This window comes from Anabrus simplex, chromosome 1 (genome assembly GCF_040414725.1).
Source record: "Anabrus simplex isolate iqAnaSimp1 chromosome 1, ASM4041472v1, whole genome shotgun sequence".
NCBI classification, from domain to species: Eukaryota; Metazoa; Arthropoda; class Insecta; order Orthoptera; family Tettigoniidae; genus Anabrus; species Anabrus simplex.
Window position 1 is genome coordinate 1,330,141,021 of NC_090265.1, and position 20,134 is coordinate 1,330,161,154.

Sequence of the window (20,134 nt, forward strand, 5' to 3'; positions counted from 1 at the left end):
TGTTTTTTTAATTTCATATCTAATTTCATTTTGTTTTTCTTGAGGTATTTTATTTAGAGCATCTTCCGTTTCAGTAATAATAGTAGTAATGTTTTCAAAAATTGAATTGTTTTTCCAGTTATGTTTCGGTCCCTTGCTCAGTATAGTAGTTTCTTTTTCATTGAATACTGTGTTAGTTAGGTTTTTGAGTGGCGGATGGAATATATGTTGGTTGCTTTCAGTAAGAACGGTAGTGTGTTGTCTGTTCTGTGTATGATTGGTTTGGTTTAGTGATGTCTTAAGTGCGTTGAGTTTCTTATTCAGGGTGTTCTGTTTCTGTATGGCTATATTTTCTATCTTTTCGTTAGTTATTTGTTGGAAGTTGTTCCAGTATGTGTGTGGTAGTTCATGTGAGGCTTTAAGGTGTGCTTCATACATTTGTATGTTGAGGTGTTGTTTCTTTCTATACATGAATTTAATTTCTTCCTTAAGCCATATTCGGTTTGTCTTGTTTTGTGTATTTTGGGTTTGATGGGTGCTTCTATGTTTATTATTATATTTCCTAAGAAATTTAGGAGTTAGATTGTTTTGTAAACATTGTTTTAAGAAAGTGATGTTTTTGACAATATTTGTGATCTTAATTTTCAGATTTTGGATCATGTATATTAGCTAACTACTTACCTTGACACTGTATGCTGGGAAACTTAGGATTGACACATACAATAGATCAAATGTACCAAGACATAATACCAACATTTATGATCAGTTCGATTTAATTTAAGTTTTAATCATTATATGTGATGTTTTTGTAAAATATATCTTTTATGCATGTCAACTGAAGATGACCCCCTAGGGGTCGAAACCGGTCTTGACCATATTTACTAGCTGAATGTGAATAAATTTTGTATTGATAAGGTGGTGACTTATATTTATATTGTTTTTTGTAAAGTAATATCTATCAATACGGAAATGAAACTTATAAACAACAGTGGAGATGACCTTGTCGGTCTCAAGTCACACTGACAAGTTGTCAAATGTTATACACGTTTCATTCACAGTATTGACGGTCTCACTACACTCCTCAGCATAGTGTTTTTATTTAACAGTCACCAAGATCTATTAGACGAGAGAACTTTGTACCTCAATGTGTTCTTAACTCACTAATCATGATCACTGTCACTTCACATCATTACGATTTTTAATTTGTTTGTATATTATGTAATCATTGTTTTACTACTGAAGATGGCCTTGAGATTAGGCTGAAACATGTATAGACTTTGCTTCATCTAACAGATGACTTGTATTGATAGGAGGATTTTATAAATATTTTCTTTTGTAAAGTGATAACCGTCAATACGGAATGAGATTCATAACTTGCAATATATTTACAATATCAATATACCAAGACGCATGGCTAGTGCATACCGTGGAGGCCACTGCACAGGCTACTTGGAGACTATGACAGACTTTGTCTTATTTTCAAAAATGATGCCTACCTGGCCATCAGATGGTGTAGATGTTGATTCCCATAGGAAACCTGGAATATTTGTCCTGAATGAGTAAATTTACAGTACTAACATAGTTAGTCCGTTATTGGACATTATAAATTTTCCACATGATTTACACAGTAATAGTGACCTTTTTTTTTTGGTCAAAAGTAATTCACATTATGAGGAAAGTAACTATTTTACTCCTGAATATTTATGCACAGTCACTGCTGCTCACCATACATCAGAAAGTGAAGAACCTAACATCAATTAGAGTTATGTGTACACTGATAATTTTGTGTCATACATCACCAATGAATTGTAGCATAAAAAATACATTGATATCAAATTATTCAGAATTAAATATTCTTTCTTTCAGATTTAAGAGTAAAGAAGAAAGACTAAATAATATCCGATATTCCTGTCGAAAACCAATTTTTTATTTTTCAAAAATGATTTCAAAAATGCATTTTTTTTTTCCCGCTTTTCAAATAATACGTCCAACGTACATTCGCGTCTGAAATACTCATACAAGTAGTTTCCTATATTAGTGGGATTTATTTGATTTATGTAAAAATGTTTACATGTTGATTTTCTGTAAAAATCAGTTTGAGCTGCTTCGAGCATAACCCTGCATATCTGGGTGTATTATGGTGAAGATGAGGTATGAAGAGAGTGAAACCCGGTGTTGGCACATAGCCTACTCATACTGAATAACAGCAAGGGCTCTGCTCAAGGGTTAAGGACAAACAAACCAACATCAACAGTGTCTCATATGCCCTCACTCCAAATGAACAATGCAGAGAGGTTTGGAACTGAACCCAGGCTTTTGAAATGCAATCTAGTGATTAGAAATTGTAAACTACCACCTCCCCTATCCTGCTGGCCAGCATTCTGATGGTAACATTTCTTTCCACCAACAGAACACAAATCAGATAACCACAGTATCAGACTTTAAACATTTGACGCCTTAATGATCACAGCCATCAGATGGGCTACAAAACAATAGTAACATCTGCTATTCCTTCACAAGCAATAACATTAGCAGATAATTTCCACTAGTACACTGTACAAGTCTACAAATAAGGGACACTAACCTTTGATTCCAAAGTAGAACCATGTCCTATTACTATTTTCGTACTCTGTCCCAGCACAATCTGGCTTGGTCCAGATATTAAACTCAAAGTCTGGAACATCATCAGCAGGGCTAACTTTCCCTGTAGCGTTTGCATTTCCTGAGGAAAAAACAAAGAAGGTAGTAGTAATAATAAAAGGATTGCAGAAACAGCAATAACGTAGCATGTCAATAATCAGCAAAGGTATCAAACTTTATTCAGACAGGGGCTACATACAGTGAAAACAAAAAATTGGTACTTTGGGTATAAACATAAATGAAGTTAGTAATAAATTTTGATATGAAAACATGATTCAAATTGTGACAAAGAGTTTTGCAACTTAATTGGTAATATTTATTAAGGCCTTTTTAATATTTCAATTACTTAAGAATATATAGTTCATGGTGTTGGTTACTATAGTCACGTCCTAGTTCGTGAACCATGGGCAACGGCTGAGTGGCCTAGTAAGTGGTCCTGAGAGTCGGGATACCAGTTGCTACGGAATGGGAGTGGGCATCTCGGACATATTCTGACTCATGGCCTTCCTTGTGCTCAGGCGCCTAGGGCTATACAATCCACCGTGGTCCCCAACCCGTTAGAGGAGAGAACCTCACTTGGACTATGTGTAAGTAGGGTAGCATCCTGCTTCATGAATTTACCAAGCTCAAAACATTTTAAGCAAGCCTCAGACCTATGGGAGTAACGCAGTCCCATTCCCATTCGACAGACGAGGGACTCCATGGAAACAACTTGGCGAACGAAATGGAATTCGATGGGGAGCTATCAATATAAATGAGGCTTATGGAAGAAAGAAAGTAGAACTGGGTGAGTCAGCAAAATGGATGCATCTGGATGTGCTAGGAGTAAGTGATATTCAGGTAAGGGGAGATAAAGACGAGATAGGGGATTATAAAGTGTACTTGACGGGTGTTAAATAGGGAAGGGCAGAGTCTGGGGTAGGGCTGTTCATTAGGAATACTATTGCACGCAACATAGTTTCTGTTAGGCACGTAAATGAGCGAATGATGTGGATAGATTAGGCAGTTGGAAGAATTAGGACAAGAATTGTCTCAGTATATTCACCATGTGAGGATGCAGATGAGGATGAAATTGACAAGTTTTATGAAGCATTGAGTGACATCGTAGTCAGGGTGAACAGCAAGGAAAGGATAGTGCTAATGGGCGATTTGAATGTGAGAGTTGGAAACAGAACTGAAAGATACGAAAGGGTGATTGGTAAATGTGGGGAAGATATGGAAGCTAATAGGAATGGAAAACGTCTGCTGGACTTTCGTGCAAGTATGGGTTTAGCAGTTATGAATGCATTCTTCAAGCATAAGGCTATTCACCGCTACACATGGGAGGCTAGGACTACCAGATCCATAATAGACTATATCTTAACCAACTTCGAATTCAGGAAATCTGTTAGGAATGTACGGGGTTTTTTTGGTATTTTTCGATGAAACAGATCACTATCTGATTTGTAGTGAACTAAGTATCTCTAAGCCTAGAATAGAGAAAGTTAAATGTCTGTAAACGAATAAGGACAGAAAATCTCCAGTACGAGGAAATTTGGGAGAAGTACATAGATATAATTAGTAGAAAGTTCTAAATAGAGCAAATGCCTGAAAAGCCATACATCTAATTTTTGATATGCTCCATTGGTGGAAAAATATCTAATTCCCTCCATGGGAACTTAGAATTTCCATTCTGAACAGTGGACAGTAAGCAGGTTCACGATACATAATGGGTGGCATACAGGGATGGAGTAGTAGAAACAGCAAGGGAATGCCTAGGAACAACAGTGTGTAAAGATGGGAAAAAGTGAACATGTTGGTGGAATGAAAAAGTGAGAGTAGCTTGTAAACATAAAAAGAAGGCTTATCAGAAATGGCTCCAAACAAGGGCTGATGCAGACAGGGAATTGTACATAGATGAAAGAAACAGAGCGAAGCAAACAGTTGCTGAATCCAAAAAGAACCAGGGAATAAGGCATTGCCTGGTAGTACAAATATATATATATACACACACACAATTTACGTTAGACGTTAAAATAACACAATAAAATGCGCAACACAAACTAAAATCAAGTCAATAGGATAAAAGCGCAATTGACACAAATACACTAGCAATACACATGATAAAACAAACCACTATCCCTCATAAAGCGGATGACGAGGTCTGCTGACTGCTCATCATCACGCAAGATAAGGGAGATGGTACTCGGGAGATTAAGACTACGGCGAAGATCGACCAGGTTCGTACACTCCGTAAGGGGTCTACTGATACCCGTTTCCCTCGGCACCCTCTGGTGCAGCGGATCCAGGACCTGCTGGCCGGGTGTTCGGATGCCGGCACCAGAATCGCGTTTCTGTGGCTCCCAACCCACATGGGCATAGAGGGAAACGAGTTAGCAGATCAGGCTGCCAAGGAGGCAGTTACACTGCCCCCGTTGCCTTTCAAGGTTCCAGCAAGTGATATTCGCTCTCAACTGAGACATCTGGTTATGTCCCGACATAATACCACGGCTTCCCTCCGCGAAGTCCGAAGGGAAGTCTTCCATACCTTCGTTGTTCCTTTTATCGCTCTCAGCTTATTGGGATGTGGAATGGCCTGCCACTCCATCTCCCAATGGGACATAACCAGATGTCTCAGTTGAGAGCGAATATCACTTGCTGGAACCTTGAAAGGCAACGGGGGCAGTGTAACTGCCTCCTTGGCAGCCTGATCTGCTAACTCGTTTCCCTCTATGCCCATGTGGGTTGGGAGCCACAGAAACGCGATTCTGGTGCCGGCATCCGAACACCCGGCCAGCAGGTCCTGGATCCGCTGCACCAGAGGGTGCCGAGGGAAACGGGTATCAATAGATTGAAGCAAACTCAAGGAGTCAGAACACACAAGAAAGTGTCAGCGTTCATTGTACAGTGCGTACCGCAGAGCTCCACAGATAGCATAGAGCTCTGCTGTGTACACACTACAGGTTTCTGGGAGAGCATAAAGAAACCTATCATTGTCGTCCGTGTTTTCCTTCAGGCCAGTGTGTAGGTCCAGGATTATTTCAGGTCGCCGTACTACCCACGGAGGTACCCCACTTGGTTGTCTCACAAGGCAAGGAACCGAAGGTACGTTAAACAACCTGTAACTGCTCTCCAAGCGTATTCCAACCGGCCGCGTTGCTCGAGGATGAGCAGCGTACAGAAAACGGTTCCCATTGTTGAATACGCACGGATAGCTGGGATGAAGTGGCATCTGTCGCAAATGAGCAGCATACGAAAGAAGCATTTGCTGGCGCCTCAGGTGTAAAGGCGGCACACCAGACTCAGCGAGCAGGCTAGCTATGGGGCTTGTACGAAAAGCTCCCGTCGCCAACCTAACCCCGCTGTGTTGGATGCTGTTTAGCTTCGCAAGAACACATGGTCTTGCTGAGCCATATGCTGCACTGCCGTAGTAAAGTCGAGATAAAATATGTGCCCTATAGAATCGTAGGAGCACCGCGTGGTCAGCCCCCCAAGAAGTGCTGCTAAGAAACTTCAGGATATTAAGCTTCTTAGTGAATTGCACTTTTAACTGCCGCACGTGTGGCTCCCACGATAATTTACTGTCAAAAAGTAGCCCAAGAAATCGGTAAGTGTCAACAACTGGAAGAACGACATGGTCTAAATAAAGCTCAGGATGGGGGTGAAGAGTACGTTAATGACAAAAGTGGACAACAGAGGTCTTTGCGGCAGAAAACCGAAATCCATGTTCTAAGGTCCACTGCTCCACCCTCCTAATAGCTTGTTGTAATTGTTGCTCTGCGACTGCCATATTACGCGAGCTATAGTGCAGAGTAAAATCGTCCACATATAGCGACGGTATAACTGCTGGACCAGCAGCAGCAACAATACCGTTGATGGCAATCGCGAACAGAGTGACACTAAGGACCGATCCCTGTGGAACTCCATTTTCTTGTACGTGGTATTGCGAATATGTCCTCCCTACTCAGACACGGAATAGACGGAGGGACAAGAAATTCGCAATAAACGCCGGCAAGTACCTCGGAATCTCCACTGACGCAGGACTGAAAGGATACCATATCACCATGTGGTGTCATAGGCCTTCTCTAAGTCAAAAAAAAAACAGCTACCAAGTGCTGTTTGCGGAGAAATGCATCCTGAATAGAGCTCTCCAGGCGTACCAAGTGGTCAGTGGTGGATCGAGCGGCTCGAAATCCACATTGGTATTCGGACAAGAGTCCTTGTTTTTCCAGACACCACACTAATCGGTGATTAACCATCCTCTCAAACAGCTTACACAGGCAGTTTGTAAGACAAATCAGTCTGTAACTTCCTGCATACTTAGGATCTTTGTCAGGCTTGAGGACAGGAATGACTATGCCCTCTCGCCACTGAGACGGAAAATCACACTCCATCCAGATTCGGTTGAACACACGAAGGAGATATAGTAAACTATCATCACTAAAGTGTTTCAACATCTGGTTATGGATGTTGTCCGGTCCAGGAGACATGTCCTTGCAAAGCGCTAGGGCGCTGCGGAGTTCCCACTCCGCAAAGGACACGTTGTAGTCGTCTGAAGCTTGAGAGGCAAAACTAAGGTGAGAACGTTCCGCCTCCCGCTTCAGAGCGAGGAAATCAGGATGAAAATTCCCGGAGCCAGATACATCGCGAAATGACTAGCGAGATGGTCAGCAATCAGGAGGGGTTCAGTGACAATGTTGCCTGCAATGGAAATTCCCGGTAGAGAAGATGATCCTTGGATACCCGAAATACGTCCACACTTGAGATGATGGAGTATGTGACGTCATAGATGACACACATCTCTCCCATGAAGCCTTCTTACTTTGGCGAATAAGAACTCGCGCCTTAGCACGGAATTTCTTAAATGTTACCAAGTTGGCCGCAGTAGGCTGTCTACGGTAATGTTTGTGAGCGCGACGGTGTTCTTTGATAGCTGCTGCTATGTCTTCGTTCCACCAAGGAACAAGCTTTTGGCGAGGAGTCCCCGAGTAGAACGGAATGGACTCCTCAGCAGCAGCAAGAATAACCTGGGTGATGTAAGTTATTTCCCCGCCGACGGTCCGCCTGATTTTGTCGTTAAAGACAGCTAGTGATGTGTACTTTGGCCAATCACCACATTATGGTCACTGTCACAAAGATCGTCATGTGTGTTCCACCGAAACAGCGGAACCAACATTCGGCTGCATAGACTTACGTCTATGCGAGAATATGTGCCATAACGTACTCTGAAGTGTGTTGGTTCCCCTGTGTTCAAAATACATAAATCCAGCTCTGTTACTAATGTTTCCAGCTCTCTTCCCCGGGGGCAAGGCGACTCAGAGCCCCAGATGGGGTGATGGGCGTTGAAATCTCCCCACCAAGAGGAAGGGAGGTGGAAGCTGATCTAGAAGATCAGTGACATCATTGATGTTAAGAGTCTCACCTGGTGGAAAATAAACATTACACACTGTAGTTATGACAGGCAGCTCCTCGCTGTAGGTATCAGAACGGACAAAAATGCCAACGCCACCGGAAGCCCGGTGAGCATAATGCCGTTCTGTCGAGTATAGTCGAAAATTTCTCAGTACCGTAGTATGACCTGGTCGGAAATTTGTTTCCTGAATACAGACTATACTCGCTGAATACTCGCTAATGAGCTGGCGCAACTTGGCAAGATGCCTATCATAACCGTTACAATTCCATTGTAACAGTGCCATATTGTAAGTGTGGACTACTGTGGTTTAGGTTAGGAGCAGCGTAATGCCACCTAACCTAACCTACATTCACATCCCCATCCGAAGATGGAGATTCATGCTCCACGTGCATCTCCCCGACACTAGACGAGGTGAAGCATGCCTTCAATTTCTTCGACTTTGTCTTGGGGTGGGGTTTCCTCTTACGAGGGGAGCGCGCAGAGCCGGGATGCACCCGCCCTCGAGCTCGTTCGTTTTTCAGCGTTGCTCCCAGGAGCAACTGCTGTCTTGGGCGCAGCGATCTTCTGAAAAGGTGTTCCTGTTGAAAATGAGGAACCTGGCAGGGACTGTGCTATCAAGCTGAAGTCAAGTGTCTTGGCCGGTGCATTCAGAGAATTAAACTTACGGCACGCTTCCTGGTAGGAAAGACTATCCAGGGTCTTGATCTCCTGGATCTTCTTCTCGCTCAGATAGGTCGGACAGTTCCGATCCCGAGGAGAATGAAGACCAGAAAAGTTAGTGCACTTGAACGGAGGTGTGCACTCCTCCGCGCTGTGAGCTACTTTTCCACATGTACCACACACTGACTGATTCGAACAACGAGATACCATGTGTCCGAATCTCTGGCATTGATAGCATCGCATAGGAGGCGGGATGTACGGCCTAACATCACAACGATAGGTTGTTACCTTGACTTTCTCGGGCAACACTGACAATTTGAAGGAGACTATGAACGCACCCGTGGCAACGTCTTCACCGTTGACTTTGCGTGTGATACGCCGGACGTGGGTCACGCCACGGTGCTTCATGTCTTCCATCAATTCATGGTCAGTGTTCAGGACAAGATCACGGTGGAAAATAACTCCACGAACCAGATTCAATGTTTTGTGCTCTTCCACTTTGACGGGGATGTCGCCAAAATGGTCGCACTTAAGCAATTGATCGGCCTGGAGCGCAGTGCTCGTCTTCAGAAGTAAACCACCATTACGCATTTTCTTCAGGTCCGCAAGTTCACCATATACACCTTCGATGTAACGACTGAATAGGATTGATTTAACCAGCTTGAAGTCCTGCCCATCGGTTCTGGTAGCAACCAGGAACCTAGGGAAGCTGGATCCCAAACTTAATCGCTGCACCTGTTCCCAAGGTGTTGCCCCCCTTAGAGAATCCAAAGTTAAAGACTTGGGTAGCGAACTACCCGAGGTGGCAGGCGGAAGTTGTTTCGACGCCATGCCCGAAATCATCCTCCCCGAATGCCACCCACTCTGATCAGGGGTGTCTGTAACCGAACCAAGCAGCCAAGGCAATACCCACCCGGTCGTAGCAGGTACTGCCCGGGGTCCGATGTTGGACGATGCCTAATACGAGATGACTGAGGCAATGAGCACTAGGACTCCCTTCCTCCAGTCACCCACAATAGCATGTACCCCACAGCGTGTACAGAGCACTAAATATAAATAAAGAAAAATAATTAATAAGAACATGTCCTTCTGGCATTCGGCTGTGCGGGGACCTGTGTTGTCAGGCGGATACTTCTGCCCGGGTACATGACACTCCCACCCGCCGCTTTCTGGGTGGTTGCTGGCATGGGCTTGCGAGCGTAATCGCATACGTAGGAGCTCCCTCTCCGAGCAGCACGCACATCAAAAATTTTGAGATGGTCTACATCTAACCATCAAAAAAACATTAAAAAATAAAGAGGGGACCATGGCCACATGACCCTTTAAGTCGCCTTCTACGACAGGCAGGGATTACCTATGAATGTATTCAACCCCTCCCATCCACAGGATGTCCAACCCATTAAACCAAACCGCAATCCATGTCCGCGCCTAGGTCGACCCTTTTGTCGCCTCATACAACAGGCCGGGGATACCGCGGGTGTATTCTACATGTGCGTCCCCCACCCGCAGGGGGTAGTGTGTTTGGTCCGCGAGAGGTATTTTATTTCCCTCAAGTCCGCCGGCAAGCCGGTTAGGACACCCCTATCCGCCACTTGGGACGCGCCACGTGGGAGTATCACCTCTCCCCCTGCTACGCTAGCGTAGTAGGTTCGTGGAATTTCAAGTATTTAGAATGTGTGTTTTCCCGGGATGGCAATATAGTAAGTGGGATTGAATCAAGGTGCAGTAAAGCTAATGCAGTGAGCTCGCAGTTGTGATCAACAGTATTCTGTACGAAGGAAGTCAGCTCCCAGACCTAATTATTAACCAGCTTACGGGAGTGAAAGCTGGGTGGACTCAGGATATCTTATTCATATGTTAGAAGTAACAGATATGAAAGTAGCGAGAATCTTTGCTGGTACAAACAGGTGGGAACAATGGCACGGGGATCCTCAGAATGAGGAGATAAAGGCTAAGTTAGGAATGAACTTGATGGATGAGCTGTATGCATAAACCGGCTTCAGTGGTGGAGTCATGCGAGGCGAATGGTGGAGGATAGGTTACTTAGGAGTATAATGGACTTTGTTATGGAGGGTAAGAGACGTAGAGGGAGACCAAGAGAACAATGGTTAGGCTCAGTTTCTAACGATTTTATGATAAGAGGTATAGAACTAAATGAGGCCACAGCACTATGGCTCATTCCACGTTAAGAATTACAGGCCTACAACGAGTGAACATACCCCCTCTGAGACACCCATAATTCCTCGTGATTACAGGATATTATACTGTACTTTGTAATGTATTATGAAAGATAGATAAAAAGGATGAGGCATTTTTGCCTGTCAGATATTAAAATAACTATGCAACATTTTATTTTTCATAAATACATTCATAGGGAGGAAGTACAATGGCGGGAACAGCCATCGCTTCGTTGCCTCACTTCATTTGCCTTCTATGTTGCTCTGGTACAAGCATCTGTGAACCGCAGGCAGCTCACTTCGGCAGTGAAGTCACGTATAATGTGTGTGTTTTAGGCTGTAAATCAGAGAGTACTTGTCTTGTATTGAGTGATAGTTATGAGATAAGCCAATGTGTGTGAGTCCCATAGGAGTTCTTTTACGTGCCAGTAAATGTAGCGACACGAAGCTGAAGTATTTGAGCACCTTCAAATACAACCGGAAGGAGCCAGGATCGAACCTGACAAGTTGGGGTCAGAAGGTCAGCACCTCAACAGTCTGAGCCACTCGGCCCGTCTGGGGAAATTTATTAAATGCAATTAAATGCATCCTTCACCCTTTGAGCCCATATAAAATATTATTTGTCTATTTTCTCCGCCGATTTACCTTACACTTCAATGCTGATGTGCCGTAGTTTACCTCTGATTCTGTACAAACCAAAAATAGCCCGTGTAAACTCCCCGTTCCCTTTAATTCATACAAATAATTTGCAGCTTAGTTTATTCTGCTTATTATCTTGAAGTTAAATATTGAATTTCACAGATTTATGTGCCGCCGTTTCCCCGTGATTGTGTTGCGCAGAGCTGTTCGATATGGCAACGCTGTTTTCTTAACGTGGAATGAACCATAGTTGCAAACAGAAAATTGTGGTGACATTTAGTAAATACAAAGAGGCTTGCAGACTGAACGCTGAAAGGCATAACAGTCTATAATGATGTAAGTATGTACTTAAGAATATGTAGGTTGGAAGTAATGTGAACTTGGCACAAATTTCATACACCACATGAAGCAACAAAAAATTATGCTTCCTCTTCCTCTTCTTCTTCTTCTTCTTCTTCAGGAGCCATTGCCTCACAAAAGTTTGCAACTACCATGGCATAATTTTTGTAATTTTGTGTTCTCTGCATTAGAGTTTCCATATCATGGAGGTTGCACCAGTGTCGGAGGTTCAACATTCACAATAATCACGTTTCCCCTGCCCTCTATAATCAGTTTTATCAGGATGTATTTGTCATTTCAAACCATGCAACCAAAAAAAGGTTGCTTTCCTGCACTTTGCAAGGGTTAAGAATTGACATGATTTACCAGTACTACAGAGTACCACTTAGGTGACATGATCTACCAAGGGATCTAACATTCTGTGATACATCTACATTTTAAAGGCCTGAAGCCAGTTCATTGACAAAGCCTTCAGTGCTTACTATTACTGAAATATCAGAGGGGCCGGAAACCCTCCTTGACTGCTCAGTTCACAATGGATAAGGTAGAAGACAATTTTCCATGAATAAAAAATAAAGAACCTATCAAAATATGTATTCTCACTCCCTCTGAGCACAATCCTGTTGGTTTGAATTTCAATCATCTGCCATTCTATATAACCTGAGCTATAAAAGAGTGTAAATTGTTAACAAAGACTAAATTAATTATTTCTACATTTTTGTGATGTATTACATTCAACAGTGAGTAGGCAACAATAATGAATACTTAACTTTTTGTTTTGATATAGAAAAAGCCATTTCCTTTTCAGTTTCGACTTGGTTAATCTATAACTGTGAGGTTTTCAGTCTGTCAAGACTAACTGAATAAAATAAATTTTGAAAATACCTGATAATGATAATTTAATTAAAAACTTATTAAAATTAAATAGCATATTTTTCAGGTATAATCTTATAATACTAAATGATATTTCTCATTAAACATATTGAAAATATTGTAGCCAGAAAAAAAAAAAAAAACAATTCATCACTGATAGCTAGTTATAAGATTCCATACGTAAGGCTATACACTAAAAAGAAAAGATCGTGGACCTATTCTCGTTTTTTTTTTTTTTTTTTTTTTTTTTTTTTTTAATGGCTCATCATTGCTGCCAAGTTGACTAGTTACATACTGAGATCACCAGACATAATCATAAGGGACTATAACCTCTACATAGGCTAATTATCAATAATGAAGGTTTCCTTAGCCAAGTAAATGAGAAATTAAGATATTCATAATTACGTTGGTTTTAAAACTCAATGTGGAATTAGTTAGATATGGACACGGTACAATATGAATTACTACAACCATACATATTCTTCTGATGTTTGATTGGTGTAAATAATAATTCAGCTGCCTTCTTGAAATTTGCTATTAACTTACTTGTGGAACTGAAGTAAAAAAACACTGTAATGATACACACAAGCAAATGTATTACATACACATATGCCGTAGTCAGTAAGAATACAGAAAGGCTACGTCTACAAACCGTACCAAAGTCGAGACGAGACAAGGTTTGGTTAGGTTATATTGATAATGAAATTTCCTTCCATTTCAACTGACTCTCATGATGTCAGAAACTGTCCGACTCGTTGGCTGAATGGTCAGCGTACTGGCCTTCGTTTCAGAGGGTCCCAGGTTCGATTACCGGCCGGGTCGGGGATTTTAACCTTCATTGGTTAATTCCAATGGCCCGGGGGCTGGGTGTCTGTGCTGTCCCCAACATCCCCGCAACTCACACACCACACATAACACTATCCTCCACCACAATAACACGCAGTTACATACACATGGCAGATGCCGCCCACCCTCATCGGAGGGTCTGCCTTACAAGGGCTGCACTCGGCTAGAAATAGCCACACGAAATTATAATTATGTCAGAAACTTATCCCTCAACCACAGACGTGTGTAATATGAGCAGTCAACACAGACGTGCGGTCTCAGATAACGCTGTTGTACTTAGTACTGTATTGCTGTTCGCACAAAATAAAACAATGGATGTAAAATAACTATAGTGATGTGATATTACACTCCCTTGCTTAATTTAAGAGCAGAGATGCAATATATGGAATATTTTATTTATAAACTAAAAGCGCTCAATGCTTAGCAACTACTAGTTGGAAATGTGTGTGCATATAGACGTATCTATCAAAATTCAATGATGTACCAGAAATGATCGATTGATGTTTGTTGTATAAAGGGGCTTAACATCGAGGTCATCGGTCCCTAATGGTACGAAATGAAATGACAACTTAAAAGTACAAAATCCTCCACTGACCAGAATTCAAAACATGAGAACGAAGAATGAATGGATGGGTGGATATGAATTTAAAACGATCAGTGGATCCGACCCACAGTGCCTCACATGCACTGAAGCTGGCACAAAACAATAGTATTAATGACCAAGGGACTGCTTCTATAGCACGATGCTGAATCGATTATGCTTATAGTCGAAACAGGTCCAAAATCCAGGTCATCGGCCCCTCATAATGACATTTATCACTAGGAAAGTAGAAGCATGCTATTTGTCATGTTGCGGTACTAATCAAAAGTACCGTAGACTCGCAGTATTCCACACATTATGGTACTATTCACAGGCAGTGTAATGCGCACATGTAACACAGACCTATGGTGTTTCGCACATTGAGACGCTATTTACAGGCAACGCAAACCAATAAAGGCAATGCAAACCTATGGCGTTCCTCACATAAGTGGACTAACCATAGGACTCGTACTATCCCATGGAATCCCTCACATAGTGGGAACTGAGCATAGGTAAGGCAGAACCATGGTGTCGTTAATCCCATGGTGTTGCTCATATAGGGGTACGAATCACAGGTACTGTAGGATCCACATCCTGATTCACATACTGTCGCTACTACTCACAAACCTATTACGTAACTAACACAGTGGTACTACGCACAAGCAAATGCAACCCATGGTGTTCCCTGCGCGATGGTACTAATTACAAGTAGTTTCATGGTTCTAATTGGATCATCCCTTGGTCGCCCCTTTTAGTCGCCTGTTACAACATACAGGAGATACCGTGGGTGAATTCTTCGTCTGCCTAAACAGGGGGTGTGTGTTTGGTCCGCAAGAGGTACTTTATTTCCCTCAAGTCCGCTGGCAAGCCGGTTAGGAGCCCTCTATCCGCCAACTGGGATGTGCCACGTGGGAGTATCACCTCTCCCCCTGCTACTCCAGCGTAGCAGGTTCGTGGGATGAACCAGAAATGTTGGTCCAGTTAAAGTATTTCAAACTTTAAGATATGCGCCACATGCCAACCGAGCAGCCGGCTACAGCAAGCATATGGTGTGTGACGTAGGAGCCAGCTCCAACTCGCCAAGGCTAAGTTACGTCATCTATAGAAGCTTCCATACTGTCTACCCTGAATAACTCGATATGAATTATGATACGAATATGAGAATAACATCACCATACACACCATTTTAATATCTCCAATACCAGCAAGTTTCATTAAAATCCACCTCAGATTAAGAAAGTTATCGAGAGGAATGAAACAGCTGCAGTCTCCGCGATTTGGTATAAAAGAGATGCGAGAATTCAACACAACACAGTCTTGTCCCACAGTCGAACCAGGATGGTTGGCTGATGGAAGATGGTGCTACAATGTAATATTGTGGAATCAAAGTCTAGGGTTTTAACTCTACTAAATTACGGTGAGAATAACTTTGAAACATTTCAACAGACATTGTGAACTTAGTTGTAAAATCGAGAAGTGCGATACATTAAACACCTCAAGATGACTGAAGTATTTCTGCTGATAGCAAACTTAAAATCTTAACAGTGCATCAGGACTTGTATTTTCCTTCCATTTCAACTGATTCTCATGATGTCAGAAACTTATCCCTCAACCACAGACGTGTAATATGAGCTGTCAACACAGACGTGCGGTCTCAGATAACGCTGTTGTACTTAGTACCGTACTGCTGTTCGCACAAAATAAAACAATGGATGTAAAATAACTATAGTGATGTGATATTACACTGCCTTGCTTAATTTAAGAGCAGAGATGCAATCTATGGAATATTTTATTTATAAAAGTGCTCAATGCTTAGCAACTACTAGTTGGAAATGCAAGTGTGAACATTTAGACGTATCTATCGAAATTCAATGATGCACCAGAAATGATGTTTGTTGTTTAAAGGGGCCTAACATCAAGGTCAATGGCCCCTAATGGTACGAAATGAAATGATAACTTAAAAGTTCAAAATCCTCCACTGATCAGAATTCAAAGCACGAGGACGAAAAATGAATGGATGGGTGGAGTCTGTTTACATTTTTATTTACCATTCTCCACCAATCATTTTTACTTTTTTTTTAAACACCCTCACGCCCGTTTTATCAGCCATATGGTACTGCCTAATAGTCTTAATTTTAAAACCTTATATTCTAATTTACAAACGTGAAAAAATTCTATATTCTATCACATTTATTTTTAAGTATGACAAAAAACAACTTTGTGATCACTAATACCATCTATAACTTCGGTTTCTCCATAGAGCTCATGTGGTTTTACTAGCACCACATCCGGAATATTCTTTCCTCCAGTTGGTTCCATCACTTTCTGAATAAGATGCCCTTCCCATATTAATTTGGCATTTTTTGGTCATGCTTCCTGTCGTTCGCATTACCTTATCAAATGACATTTGGTAAATTGAGATCACCCGCTACAATCACATTCCTTTCAATATGGTTTCCCACATAGCTGATTATCTTATCAAATAATTCTGAATCAGCATCAGCGCTACCCTTTCCCAGTCCGTACACTCCAAAGACATCAAGTTACCTATTATCTTTAGAGATGAGTCTTACACCTAGAATTTCATGTTTGTCATCTTTAACTTTTCTGTAGCTTACAAATTCTTCTTTCACCAGAATGAATATTCCTCCCTCCTACCATTCCTATCCTATCTCTATGATACACATTCCAGTTCCGTGAGAATATTTCTGCATCCATTATATCATTTCTCAGCCATTATTCAAACCTTATTACAATATCTGGTAAGTATATGTCTATTAAATTAATTCTATTCCTTTCTTTACAATACTTCTACAGCTCAGCACTAACATATTTATGTCATCCCTACTTGACTTCCAGATCCCTTTACCCTTATCACCGCTCCCTAAACCACCCCGTTTTCCCGAATGTACCTACCTATAACACTTCTACACATATTTCCTAAATTATATGTACCACTGCGGTTTATGTGAAGGCTATACGAGCGCAGATCCCTATCTCCTACCCACCCATTAGGATCTAGAACTTTGTAAATACATTCAAAGCAATCGCCAAACAGTAAAACTCTATAAATAGTTGCGTTATCTTCTTCGATCATTAAAACTATTATTTGTTTCATGTGAACAATCTTATACCTGTGTCAAGTGTAACTTACGTTAAGGAGAATGCAGGTTCGATTCTATTGACATTCGGCCGCATGAAAGTTAAATTTTTTATTTTCCCAAGTCAGTGACCAGTTTATTTACATTAAAGAAATGTTTGTTTTTGATTCCATTGACATTCAACACAGAATTTTTGCATTTTTTTCATCCTTTCATGCGAACATTTAAAGTTAGTTAAAAAAAATTACACCTCAGAAAATAATCCATCCAATATGTACAGCGGCTTAAATGTGTGTGTTCGCGCTATTCTTCTGAGTGAGTCTGGCGACTCAAACTCCTAGACCTTTAAGATCTTCAAGAACTTCTAGAACTTCAAGAACATCTAGAGCTTCCCTCGTTCGTGTACGTGGTCCCATGGTGCTGGAAGCTTCTCTATGGTGAGGACGGGAGGAGTACCAGAGCAACGCGGGACATCGCCAGCCGCAAGACGGAGAAACGTCACGCTCAATCCATCTTCCACTGTACTAAGATGATATGAACTTCACTTTATACAATAAAAAAACAGTTTTAAAAATTTTGAACTTCATTCAAAGCAAATCCTCTCACACTCTGTATCCACTCCAATTTAATGTGCAGTACTTGTCCTGTGTACCATCTCATGCTCATCAAACTATAAAGTATGGGCATTTCCTGGTACAATACGTAGTAATGTTTGTTATGGAATGAAATTTGAAAATACATTATGTAATACAGTATCGAAAAGGTGGACCATTTCAGACATAATTTTTGTTTTTATTATGATCATAATTCAATATGGATCAAAACATGAAGTATACATCTTACATTTTACACACTTTCTTTGTACACTCCAAGCACACCAGCTTTTTGTATATTTGTCAGAGGTACACTGTTTTTCTCTTCTTCCATGGGTCACAAGTGTAGCTTGCTTTTTTGTTTTTCAAGCTTTTCTCTTTTCCCCATGATGAGTGACACAAATTCCTAAAACTCTTCCTACGCACCCTTGGACTTCCCGGCTGACATGGGCACTTTTTACGCTGTGCTGCCAAGGTCTTCATAAAACCAAACCTTTTAATTACAGGATTGTCTTTATAGGAGCTGCACAGAATGAATGCATTTACAAAACCTATGTCCAGAATACAAAAGAAAATTGCCATTGGCCAGCTTCTAGTTCTGCGACTTGTTGGGTACATAACACATTCCCCATCAACTGAGTGTACTCCCCACTTTGTACCAATGTAGTAGGGAATCATCGATAGTTTGCCTGTTTCACCATCGATCGATTTATCAGGATGCAGTCATGAAATTAGTATTACGGCCTTGCTTGTTTTTTTTTTTTTTTTCTTCAAGCATAAGACACCACTATTGCATGTTTCATGAAAGCAAAACGCGAGGTACCTTCTTTCATGATCTACTGGGCAGGAACTCATTAGGTATTTCATGCTTTTTTTTTTGCAAGGTCCCTACGTACTGTATGTATGTTGGCCCTCTGTCCTTCCTTGCCTGAACCAACTGCTAGCTGTGACGTTCCTATTTGTTCAGTGTATAGGAGAAGAAAGGCACAGTGCTGCTTGGGTTGGCTTTGCTAGCTTAATTTCTTCAGTGGAGATTGTAGCTCCATCTGAATCTTTCCCAACACCCCATCGAGAAATTAGTTGCTGCGAGCATAGGTATGGCAAATGATTTTTAATCCATACTTACTTGGTTTGTTAGACATGAAAACTTCGAACTTGCAGCTGCCACAAGAAGCTAACCTACACAAGCAGCAGTCCCAATGGTGTAAACATTCTGAGATTCTGACAAACTGATTGAACACCTGTGAAATGGGAGCAGTGGGATCCAATTCCTTTTGAACCGTTCGGTCTCTAGGGTTGTCAAAACAAAGAAAAGACAGGAGTATGGCAAATATATCATGACCTGTACCATCAGTAGCAAACAGAGATCGAATACCCTCGAGGTTAGATCTGAATATGACAGAATATAGTAGCAATGCAATAAAAGCTTTCATTTCAGTGACATCAATATCAGCCATAACCACAAGACATTTGGTTGTTATACTTCATTCTTTCCATCTGGATTTTCACAATTCAAGACTTTTGCACAAGAAGGTGGTAACTCACGTTTTTATTACCTTCAAGATATTTTACGGTAAAGTTAAAGTTTTGGAACTTTTATGTAAATGTGAATTTATTTTTTATTTTTTCACAGATGAGCAACAAAACATACTTAGTCTTTTATAATGTGAGCTACAATACTCTACTCTTATAATTATTTTTCAAGCAATTTGTCCAAAAAATTGAGTTAACACCTTCTTGTGGAGTGGACAGGATGGCACAAGTATAATTATTTTTTTGCTAGGGGCTTTACGTCGCACCGACACAGATAGGTCTTATGGCGACGATGGGATAGGAAAGGCCTAGGAGTTGGAAGGAAGCGGCCGTGGCCTTAATTAAGGTACAGCCCCAGCATTTGCCTGGTGCGAAAATGGGAAACCACGGAAAACCATTTTCAGGGCTGCCAATAGTGGGATTCGAACCTACTATCTCCCGGATGCAAGCTCACAGCCGCGCGCCTCTACGCGCATGGCCAACTCGCCCGGTAGTATAATTATTGTGCTTGTGTAAAAAAAAAAAAAGAAAGTATCAATCACTACTGATCTGCATTTAGCGGGTGGAGCGATTTGGTTAATTCCGATAACGAACGAGACTCTAGCCTGCTAAATAGTCGCATCCAGTATCCGTTCGTGCTACCGGCGACAACACATCTACTTAGAGGTACAGGCGGCTTCTAGCCGCATGAGATTGAGCAATAACAGGTCTGTGATGCCCTTAGATGTTCCGGGCCACACGCGCACTACACTGAAGGAATCAGCGTGTCCTCCTAGTCCGAA

General features: G+C 41.6%; 1 protein-coding gene across 5 annotated transcripts in view; it reads right to left on the minus strand.

The window, feature by feature from the left end:
• Nucleotides 1-20,134, minus strand: part of LOC136858309 (cytosolic carboxypeptidase-like protein 5) — a 376,851-nt gene that overhangs the window by 323,643 nt on the left and 33,074 nt on the right. For all 5 annotated transcript variants that reach the window (XM_067137753.2, XM_067137752.2, XM_067137756.2 and 2 more), the window contains one exon: nt 2,564-2,701. In XM_067137753.2, coding sequence (XP_066993854.2) covers nt 2,564-2,701 — 138 coding nt within the window. The remainder of the gene's footprint in view (nt 1-2,563; nt 2,702-20,134) is intronic.